This window comes from Cryptomeria japonica, chromosome 1 (genome assembly GCF_030272615.1).
Source record: "Cryptomeria japonica chromosome 1, Sugi_1.0, whole genome shotgun sequence".
Taxonomy (NCBI): domain Eukaryota; kingdom Viridiplantae; phylum Streptophyta; class Pinopsida; order Cupressales; family Cupressaceae; genus Cryptomeria; species Cryptomeria japonica.
Genome location: NC_081405.1, coordinates 18042653 through 18054656, shown reverse-complemented (window position 1 = coordinate 18054656; position 12004 = coordinate 18042653). Strand labels below are relative to the sequence as shown.

General features: G+C 41.8%; 1 protein-coding gene across 2 annotated transcripts in view; it reads left to right on the top strand.

Annotated features, from left to right (window-relative positions):
* The window catches only part of LOC131068216 (uncharacterized), a 168261-nt gene that overhangs the window by 125486 nt on the left and 30771 nt on the right, over nt 1-12004 (top strand). For both annotated transcript variants that reach the window (XM_058003408.2, XM_058003409.2), the window contains exons 8-12: nt 884-954; nt 1066-1201; nt 1466-1525; nt 1624-1706; nt 1810-1886. In XM_058003408.2, coding sequence (XP_057859391.1) covers nt 884-954; nt 1066-1201; nt 1466-1525; nt 1624-1706; nt 1810-1886 — 427 coding nt within the window. The remainder of the gene's footprint in view (nt 1-883; nt 955-1065; nt 1202-1465; nt 1526-1623; nt 1707-1809; nt 1887-12004) is intronic.

Sequence of the window (12004 nt, the reverse complement as noted above, 5' to 3'; positions counted from 1 at the left end):
TCCCCAGTGGGTTTATAGCCCTGCTCTCTTCATAGTCTTGGGAAGAGTTTTGTCCTCTAGGCTTCCTTTTTATCTTCTTTTCAATTCTTTTCAAGGGAATAATTTTGTACATAGATATGTAATGTGACTACACATTCTCCTAGACCAATTTATTCATCTTTTCTACCCATCTAAGCTATTATTTATAGGTGTTGGTGCATTATATTCATTTTTGCATATTATGCACCTAAGACAAGGTTGCTTAGGTAGGTTGCATTCGCATCTTGTGACTTGTACTTTCTTTGTTTGGTGGTGGTGTTGTGCACACTTATGATTACATCTCCTTTATCCCACATTGGTTGTACATTCATATCTCTTGATGGTGTATCCTATTAATAGCCACTTGTAGCTCTTATATGAGTGATTTCAGTCTAATCTAATCTCTCATCATTGTATTTTTACATCCTTTGATTGAATAGAATTCTCTCATCGTAGTTCTCTTTGTGCTTTCATTGTAGCTCCTTGATCTTGGTTGGCTAATTCCATAGTCAAATCTCATAGTATAAAGACATGATGAGGCACAAATGCTTGTCTCAGAGTCGAGGCATACTGCCTGCAATCATCATGCATACCCACCCAATACATGGTTTAAATTTTTTATATAAGTCTAAGGAATTGAATCAAAGATAAATATCTCCTGCTTTTTACTACAGAAATACCAAATCATATTTTTATTGCAATAGAAATTCTTTAAAATCATTCCTGCAATTATTTCGCTTTGCTTTCTTTTGTTTGTCAAAATCCTTGATTCTTTTCTTTTCCGAGGACGAGTGAGAAATATTTTTAGATTTAGAAAGAATATGTTTCCATGTTGTAATTTCTTACATAGTTGTCTTTTATACAGATATGCTGTTCGTTGGGAATCAAAGAATTTGATTATCCTTAGCACTGCAATACAGGACTGGTTAACATCAAGTAAATACAGTATTTATTTTTTACAAATATCAAATGTATAAACATGTTATAATGTTTTATCAACACAAATGCCAGTCTGTTAATAAAAGAAGTGTGTTTATCAAATTGCAGATATCACAACCGAATTAATGAAACAAGGGGCGATGCTTACAGTGTTGAGCACACTTGTAGCCGCCTTGGCTTGGCCTGCTGCGTTACTTTCTGCCACAAGTCTAATAGATGGAAACTGGGCAATAGCTGTGGACAGGTTTGTATATTCCTTGCCTTAATATGAATAAGATTTATACAGAACATTTAGAAACTCTCATTAGGGGTTAAGAAACAAGAAATAGAGTAACACAAATGACCAGAGTAGGTCAGTGGAACCCAAACTATAACCAGTTGATTCAAAGAGATAATTTTTCAATTTCATTTTAGACATCATTTGAAAGTCAACATTTGGATCAATTGTTATTGATCAATTTTCAGATCTTATATAACAGATTGAAAAACTGTTGTATCTGTTTTTCAGATCAGACAAAGCTGGAGTTCTTCTTGCTGAAGTTCTTCTCAAGGGGTTGCAGGGTAACAGGTCTTTTACAAATTTATAGATTAATGGCCACTCATATTACCCAGTTTCTGATTTACATTCCACGTTATGTAATCATTTATCTGGTTGAAATGGCATAGGCCTGTGACACTAATTGGATTCTCACTGGGAGCACGGATGATATTCAAATGTCTACAGGAGTTGGCCAAAAAAGAGGAAAGTGGTAGGTTGTATGCTTTGACAGATCAATTCATGCAATTCACCTTTGCAGTTCAGTGCAATGCATAAAATATTAAAGTAACCGAATTTGTTAATAATTTCAACAGCTGGTATAGTAGAAAGGGTTGTTCTCCTCGGAGCACCTATTCCGCTTGATAAGGAAAGTTGGCAAACCGCCCGGAAGGTCTCTTCTCTCTCTCTCTCTCTCTCTCTCTCTCTCTCTCCTGGATAAATTCTGTTCTTTTTGCTGCCCCACTTTCAAGTCAGGTTGTAATGCCATATGCAGTGACATTGAAATATGTGATTCAGATCCCATGCTCGCAAATGGGTTTTCAACTCTTCGATTTAGGTAGGAATTTTCCTATAGAAGTCTACACCAGAACACCATTGTTTTTAATGTCTTGATTTTTAAAAACAAAAGCAAACAGCATTCATTTCTATAGGTCAAAACTGTAGGAAGGTTGGTGCCTTTGTCCCCTTGGTTGTTCAGCACCACCCTTTGGGATTCGCGACATGGCTTAACTGCCTCTCGTGGTTTGTTTTTATCTCTGGTGTTTCTATCAGGCATTAACAGGTCGATCTTTTGGCGCAATGGAAAACCTTGACCAACAAGTGGTATCAAAGCTCAGGTCACAGGTTTGAATCCCTCAGTTGCTGTGTGTGTGTGAGGAGGGGGGGGGGGATTGTTGGAAGGTTGGTGCCTCTTTCCCCTTGGTTGTTTAGCGCTGCCCTTGGGGATTTGCAACATGACTTAACCGTTTGGTGTTTGTATCGGGTGTTAACAAGTCAATCTTTTGCTGCAACGACAAATCTTGGGCCAACAAAAACTTCAATACTTATTGATGAATCCCATTAATTGAGGTAGGTTCATTTGATGCAAGGTATAATTGGATTTCTTTGGAACATAGGATATAAAATGATATCATTTTAAATACCTTAGTAATCTAAGAACAATTATAATAAAAATGCATTTTCAATGTGGCAGAGACCATAAGAGAACTTTTACATTGATTTTCATAAACCACCATGTCAACCTGCACACTACAAGAATTGATGTTGGAAACTGCATAAGATAAAACTTAACAAACATAACAAACATTTTCTTACAAGTATAGGGGACAAATATTTAAAATTTGAATATTTTGAATCTCATACACCATAAAGCCCATACAGCACTGCGATGGTATATAGTCCATGGTATTAATAAAAGTTAAGGAATGGTATCACAAAATATCAAATTATAGTAAACACTACCACTACCGAAGCCTTCTTTGAGTGCATTAGGTTGGTCACAAATGAAGAATTAGCTATTGAATTGTACAAACTTCAATGCCAACACTCAAACTCCATTGGTGCCTTAGCCAATTATGTTCTACTTACTGTTATATGATCTACTCTCAATATTCACCAGAAAACCCATATTTAACTTTGTCCAAGCAATGGTACACATACAAAAGACAATGCTGTCAATGTTCTTTCCAATCTTAACACATTTCGTCATTCAATTAGAAAAGGCACGTGCCCCTATTGTATTTCATCTTGGTAGTTTTACTTGGTAGTTTTACTTCCGATCAAGGATTGAGCCCTAGGATATGATAACAAACATCAACAGAACCCGACAAAATTATTTGCATCCAATCATTCATAACTTATTAGGGTCATATGTTTGGCTTCATGTGCATGTGGGCTTTCATGAAAACCTTGTTAGCGGCATTATTGTACACAAACATAAGACTAGTTAATTATGTGTACTTGTTTTGGTTAGTTGGCAACCGAGGGGTGGTCGTTGCGGTGTGACGGTGGCGCTCACACCCCCTCGGTATCTTTATATACTTCGGAATGTAACTTGTAACACACAATTATGAATGGAATAACATCTCTTATACTTGTCTGATATCTATGGCGTATTTCTGCATTACGTGCTTTATGTTTTAAGTTATTCATCCGAGAGGGCAAACATTTGGCGCCGCTGCCTAGACGTACTTGGGAACGGAACACGTGGATGGCACACAGACATGATGGGCCTACCCGTCGGTGAGATTAACCCAGAGGCCAATGACGCGCGAACAAAACTTTACACAGGAGAAGACACCGCAACGAGAGAATTTTCAATTCTGCTCCAGGTAGCCATCCACACCTACGTCCGATGAGAGGCGATGGAGGCGGAAATCCCACCAAGTGCCGTGTGGACAGCGTTGGAGGTGAGACCGTGAGCCCGACAGTAAATCGGTTGATGAACCATCTTCCCTGGTTGCTTGCACAGGCATCGCTGGCACAACAAGCTCGCCTGGAGGAGATTGCCCAGGAAGAGCGACGCCAACAGATCCTTCAACAATACGAAGATAACAGCCGACGGGAAGCAGAACGGGATGGCGCCAGGCTAGGAAGGAATTGAACCTTGAATCTTCTATATTCAAATAAAAGTGTTATGGACACGAGCTGTATTTGAGGAAATGAATTAATAAAGACGTGTTTTGATTTATGTATTGTGAGTTATGGAAATGTGCGGCAATTAATGCCCAACCTATTGAATAAAGATAGAAATAAAAAAGCAGAAACAGACGAGTGGGAGGCTACGCAAAGGGCTTTGATTCTGAAGCAGCGAGTAGAACGGAGACGGAGGTTGAGGCAACTTGCCGAAGGACGACTTGCCGGAGGGTGCAGAAGCCGAGGGAAATTTCTACGCATCGCCAGAACACCGTAGGGCGCGGAGCCACGAAGAGTTTATGGAAGAAACAAGGTTACAGCGAAATCTAGTCGAGGAGACTCGGGATCAGTTTAGAAACTTATCCCGTACACCACGGAGTGAGGATCACCAAGGAGAGCAAGGAGTGGGCACAGGTGAGAACGAGGGGGAGGGCAACCGTACAGCTGTAGGTGTGACGCACAACAGGCAAAACACCGTACCACCAGTCACCCACGCAGGACACACCACGGGCGTTGGAGGGAGCGGCGCAAGGGCTCAGACACAACAACAACCACCTCAGGGGAGGCGACCCCCATCAATGGTGAGCAAACAGAAACTACCAAAGTTCAACGGCAACGGGAAGGAAGATCCTATCCGCCATTGTCAAACATGCGAAACCATATGGTCAGCAAACGGTGTTACCGATCAAGATGAATGGGTAACACAATTCCTAGCAACCTTGAGGGAAGTGGCCATAGACTGGTACTCAGATATGGATAAGGCCAAAGTCGGCACATGGCCTGATCTGAAGAAGGAGTTTGGGATAGAGTTCTGTCTCCTGAGAGATGACATAGTCACCGAGATCTATGGAATGAAGCAGAATAAGAACGAGACAGTGTGAGCTTATAGTCGGCGGCTGAAGGAACTACTGGGAAAAATGGAGAGTCAACTAGCAGATGGGTTGAAAAAGCGATGGTTCGTGGAGGGACTAAAGCATTCCCTCCGAAAGAAGATGAAAATCGTTCCACCTACATCGTACGAAGACGCATACAATAGAGCGATGGATCTCGAGAGCGAGACCAAGACATCGAAGAAAAAGGAGGAGGAGGATAGCTTGTCCGAGGAGGATGACTCATCACTGGAAAGCAACAGTGACAGTGAGGCTGGCAAACGGGTGCAAGCGCTCCAGAAAGACATGGAGCGAATGAGGAGGGAATTCAAAACAATGAGAAGCACCGGTCGGACCGAAGGGGACATATGGTGCATTGAGTGCAAAGAGGAGGGGCACACAAAGGGTACTTGCCTGAAGAAGGCATTCTGCGAGATTTGCCAAGTGATGGGACACTCCACCAAGGAGTGCCCATACAACATGAAAACTCGAAATAAGCAAATGAACCAGGTGTTGTTCACGGAGCAAGCCACAACGTCTGCACGAGTGGGTACGGGCCAACAAACAAACACAACGGCATCATATGGAGGATACCAGGATAACAGACGCGACGACGGAAGAAATAATAACAATAATAATAACAATAACAGAAACCGGATCCAGTATGACGCCAAAGGCCGACCAATGATCCAGTGTAGGGCCTGCAATCAGTGGGGACACTTCGCCCGCGATTGCACAAAGGAAGCCAACCCTCAGCACCTCTGCCGATGGTGCGGGCCAGGTGACCATGAGGACGCAAATTGCCTGAAGCCTGGTGTAAACCTTCTAAACATAGAACCCACGAAGGCGGAAGTATTGGTAATCACCAGGGCGCAGGCCAAAAAGAGTGCATACCCAAATCCTTGCACGGAGACCGAGAGGGTGCGGGAAGCAAGAGACGAGATCACAAAGGAAATGGCCGCACAAAGGCAGAACAACCACCAGACCACAAGTCCGCTACGGATGAGGGGAGAATAGGAAATCTTACGGCAAATATTGTAGATGGAGGTACCCGTGAGAATTCAAGACCTCCTGGAGACCATGCCATAGCTAAAAATGGCTATCTTAAACTCTGTACCTTCACAGGTGAAAATGAGGGAGGTCGTGAGCCCCACAGCCGACTCTACGTTGAGGGAGGTCCTAAGCCCCACGGTCGACCCCATGTTGTTGGTAGTCAACAGCGGACGCCAACCGACGGTAGTAGAAATGGGCATACTGGGGACTACCTTGACAGATAGACACTATTGTGGACGGAGGGTCTGGAGTAAATGTGCTCCCAGAAGCGACATGGAAAAAACTGGGAAAGCCTACATTGTGGCCCCCCACGTTCAACCTACTAGGGGCAGATCAGCGTGGGATTAAACCCCTTGGTACCCTCATGGGCAAGCAAGTGATGATTGGCATGCAGCCCTTCGTGCTGGATTTTGTAGTAATTCCCCTGAAGCAGAAAGGGTATGACGCCATCCTCGGGCGTGGGTGGCTCATTGTAGCAAAAGTGAACCATAACTGGAAGCGTAATACTCTGTCCTTGGAAAACGTGGGGAGGAAGTACGTGATGGATCTCTGTACGCAGATGGTGAGTGAGGAGTTGGCATCCTCCTCCGACTCGGAATTTGAGGGAGATCAGTTGGCGGAGGGCGGAGACGGACGCCGCATGGAGCCTAGTGACGAAGGGGTGTTAGAACTGGAGGCATGCTCAGGGGACGACGGGGACTCCTTGAATGGCCTCTTCCATTGGCAAATGGGAGATTATGAACTATTTATACCCTCATGCAACGTATTGAGCATCGAAGAAGAACCAGATATATTTCCCCCAGAATATGGCGAGTACAAGGAAGGGGAGGCCTGTTGATGTGTTTTTTACGCACATGCGAACACAGAACAAAATACCCAAGGGTACGTTATCCTCTCTTGAGTAAAGCCTCTGAATGCTGAAGATATCGCGAAAAGGATCAATCAGGGTGACTTCAAGGTTCTTTGCTATAGGATCTCTACGTGTGGATAAGCTCTTTGTGGTATGATGTGATTTTGCTGGAATCACAAGGGGACTTGCACTTGATGACTGAATGTCTGATTTGCTTTGAATATCGCTGGAACACAAGATTTTTACTAGCTTAGATTTGAAAAAAAGAAAAGGGACGAGGGCGAGGAAAGGATCTAATTCTAATACTAAGAATGTAGGAGCAATGAATGATCTTTGATGAAATTCTAACTAAGTCTTGTTTTGACATCCTAGGACCATCTCCACAAGGTTAGTGCGATCTTCGAAGGAAAGCTTTATGATGTTCAAATCATCACTGCAGGCATAGACACCATCAGGCCGATGCATATCAATGAAGAAGCGACAATTGAAGTTAAGCTTAAGCTGAATGATTCCAGTTGACTACACAAGGCAAGTCTGCAATCAACAAACTGCTAGTAGTATGGATATACGAATTTCACCATCAATCAAACACATTTCTTCCACTCATCTAAGAACATGAAATCAAATATGAGAAGTATAGAGACCATGCAAATTGTTGAATGGACCCATAAATTTCACCATTTCTTCAATGAAGTTTTACAAGCCTTTTACAACATCATCTTGGCAACAATCTTTGCCTTCTCTCTCTACTCTACTCTAATTGCTATTCTATCAACTGACTAATCACCTTCTAACTACTCTCTATTCACTAACTTCTCTCTAATTGCTTTCTATCCTTTACAAATGAAAAGTCAGGGCTTATGTAGTGCCCTTAATACAATTCAATGGCTAAGATCAATTTGAGATCAATGGCCAAGATTCAATAATGAAAACCCTAATTAGGGTTTGTTACAACCATTACATAACATTTAATGCTTGACCAATGATAAAATTACATTTTAAGGACACATGTCTTCTCTAGAAAATTTGACCAATAGATAGCTGGGGTAGGTACATCGAAGTTTGTGCCACCTCCCATGAGTTAGGTACATTGAATCTGGACACGCTGAGGTGGACCAATCTAATTGGAGGAGTGATGACTAGGATGCCACCTCATTTGACACTCATAATTTGTGGATATTCAACTTGACGTTGCTGAGAAGCTAGCTTTAATTAACTCATCTGGAACTATCTGCTCCTTCAACGAACCCTTGCTCTAACTTCTTGTCTTTGATGTGCAGGATGATGATGTACCTCGCCTTGGAATGCTGGATTGGAAGAAGTCATTCCTGATGATGTTAGTCCGAAGAAGGCCGTCTTTGTCAATGCTAGATTGGAGGAGGTCTCCCTTATCCTTTCTTGATCTTCTTTGATGATACTGAGCTAGAGGAGATCATCTTTGTCCTAGACCGGATCTTCTTTGATGAGAGCCTGTCGACTTGTAGATCCTCCGGACTTTGGAGTCGCCATCTTGATACCTACACAACATTTCAAAATTAGTAATATATCTTGAAGTGTAGAAATTAGGATTCAAAAGGAAGATGTAAGATTTTAATTAGGAAACTTCATGATAAATCTAGAATTATCATTTCCTAATTAACCATGCAATACGTAGACTTTTCTAAAAAAATGTCTAAAAATCAAACCTTGAACAAGGGTGTTAAGATGATTTTGCCATACCTCCTCTTGAGTATTAAACTCTAAGAAATGATGTAAAAATAGATGAATTTCGCTAGGCAAAGTTTAAATCATAGCCTCCTCTTGGATGAATTGCACCTCCTCTAGCTTCAAAAAGAATAGACTCCACCCTCTTTAACCTTCAACACTTAGAAGAAATTTGCTCCAAGCAAGCCATATTTCGCTCCTCCAATTAGCCCTCCAATTTCGCACTTAAGGAAATGATTGAATGATTTGAAATGTGAAACAAAACCCCTCTCTTATAGAGTGCTCACCTTGATTCCTGTTGAGGCCGACTTGACAAAAAGGAAATGAAAATGAAATAAAATCCCCTTTAAAAAAGGCCGACTTGCTTGTAAAAGCAAATAAATGTATTTGAGCGCTCACCTTCATTTAAAATTTGAAAATTAATTTTAATGCCTCCAAGGTGGATTTTTTATTATTTCAAGGCCTAAAAATTAATTTATTAAATTAAAATGCTTTTAATTTAATGCGAATTTGATTAAGCCTTTCCAAAGGCCTCAAAGTTAGCAACTTGGTGAATTTTAAGGAATATCAACACTTAATAATGTAAAAATGAAGGATATCACCAATTTCGCCTTGGACCTTCAGTGAAGGTCAGGAGCGATTTTTCAATCTTGCTCTTAATCCTTCATCTTTTGGATTCCAAATTGCTTCCAAGACATAAAATATCATCTCTTCTTTCTATCCACACAAGATCTGGTCTCAATTCCTCAAACAAAGGAGAGGATCTTGAAAAATCGCTATGGGCCCTCTCTGAGGGTCAGGAGCGACCTTTTGATTTTAGGCTTGATTCTTCATCATTTTTCATTGAAACTTCATTCATCATTTGGCAATGCCCTTCCTTAATCCACTTCAACCAAATTCGCATTGTTGTTGCGAGGTAAAATGAGGATTTTCAACAATATCGCTATGGGTCCTCTCTGAGGGTCCGGAGAGATTTTTCGCTGTGGGCCTTCATTGAGGGTCCGGAGCGATTTTTCATTTTTTGACCAAAATCCTCAAGTTTCAAAGGCAAAACAATATTCATCATGTTTTTGGAGGTCCCTTCTCCTTATCCTAACCTTGCCTTAGCACCATTTTGAAGAAAACATGCATTTTTTGAAAATCTCTCTGTGGGCCTTCAGTGAGGGTTCGGAGTGATTTTTTGGTTCTAGGCAAATTCCCTTATCTTTTAATCTTCAAATCACCTCCAAGGCATAACACATCACGTTCTCCTCCTGTCCAAGCAAGATTTTATCTCAATTCTTCAAACCAAGGAGAGAAAACTGAAAAATCGCTATGGGCCCTCTTTGAGGGTCCGTAGCGATTTTTGTAATTGCCTTCAAAATATTGATTCTCAACGATTTCTTTTCACTTCAAGGCTTTTCAAACATCGTTTCAAACCCATGCCTAGCTTTAGCCTTCCTCAAACTTGGATGAAAAATTCTCATTTTAGGTTTCTCGCTGTGGGCCCTCTCTGAGGGTCTGGAGCGATTTTTCGCTATGGGCCTTCAGTGAGGGTCAGGAGCGATTTTTTCATTTTGGGTTGATTTCTTGTTGTGTTGATCCTCCAAATTATATTCAACGGATAGAACATGCTTTCCTTCATCCCTTCTAATCATAAAATCACTTTGATCTTGCAAGAATAATGCATATTTGAAAATCTCGCTGTGGACCCTCTCTGAGGGTCAGGAGCGATTTTTTGCTACCTGGACCAAAATGTTTCACTTTTCATCCAAAAATCACTTTGCCAAGGAAGATGTCATCTTGTTCTTTGCTATGAATAAAAATTCATGTCCAAGAAAGGTTCACAAATGTGCACACAAAGAAAATCGTTGTGGGCCTTCAGTGAGGGTCCGGAGCGATTTTTCCTTTCCTGGGCAAAACTCCTTCAATTTATCATCTTCAATCAAGTCTGGATACTTCATTATGCTCATTCTATCCTTCACCATGCCTTTGACATCTTAAATTGACCAAATAAGGCTAGCAATGACCCCTACAAGATTTCTCGCTGTGGGCCCTCTCTGAGGGTCAGGAGCGATTTTTCTGTTTTCAACAAGGTCCTTCATCATTTCTAGCCAAAACTTCTTCAGGCGGGTGGAGAAAGTCATTTATTTTCCATTTATGATCAAAACTTGGTCCTTTTCCATTGCAAAATGAAGGAAATCAAAATCTTGCTGTGGGCCCTCTCTAAGGGTCCGGAGCGATTTTCACTCTGGGCCTTCACTGAGGGCCAGGAGCGATTTTCGCTCTGGGCCTTCACTCAGGGTCAGGAGCGATTTTTGACCTTTTGAACTCTCTGTCAGGATAATTTTATGGAATATAACATTTAAGTATAAGATTTTTATACTTTAAGTTATATTCCATATATACTTTCAGGATGTTTGAGAGTGGTTTCAGACCTCCAGGAGTTATATTGCAAAATCTAGTTTTTGGAGGTTTTTCAGTTTCCAGACTTGGTCAAATTTCAGGATCAGGACTTTCAGACTTAGCCAAATTTCAGGATCAGGACTTTCAGACTTAGCCAAATTTCCTGATTAGCCAAATTTCAGGATCAGGACTTTCAGACTTAGCCAAATTTCAGGATCAGGACATCACTCAAGCAGGACCTGCTATCCAAGTGATCCCCTTGGCGACGCTCAAAATGCAAAGGCTAACTAACAAAACCCTAAAAGACCTAGAAAACAAACCCTAGAAAGCAAAAAGCAGGGGTCCCCATTTGCAATGGGGCAATGTGTGAAATGGTCACAACAAGGCCTTGGTGAATGAGACGCCGGCACACCAATTCTCAAAGGGGGAGCCCATTAAATATCAGGAAGCCAATTTAAAGGAGACAAATCTTGGGGGGACGAGTGACCCCAAGATCATCCTTGTCCGAGATGACTGGAATCCAGTGTTGAAGGCCGCAACCTTCAAAATTTTCCTTGAATACAAGGATGTCTTTTCATGGACATACAAGGACTTGAAGGGCGTGCCCCCAGAGTTATGTGTACACCGAATAACATTGGTACTGGGAGCCCAACCGGTGAGGAAGCGGCCTTACTGAATGAACAAAAATTATGTTGCACGGGTGAACGACAAAATTAAGCAGATGTTGGAAGCGAGCATAATCTTCAAAGTGCAGACAAGCGAATGGGTGTCTCCCATTGTGATTTCCCTCAAGAAAGAGGCCAATCAAATCCGGATCTGTGTAGACTTCCGGTGCCTGAACGCTGTCACTATTAAAGACCCGTTTCCTGTACCCTTCACCGACAGCATCTTGGAGGAAGTAGCTGGACATGAAATCTATTCCTTCATGGATGGGTTCTTTGGGTACAACCAGATATCCATCGCGGAGGAAGATAAGTTGAAAACAACCTTCGTGGTGGAGGACGGTGTGTATGC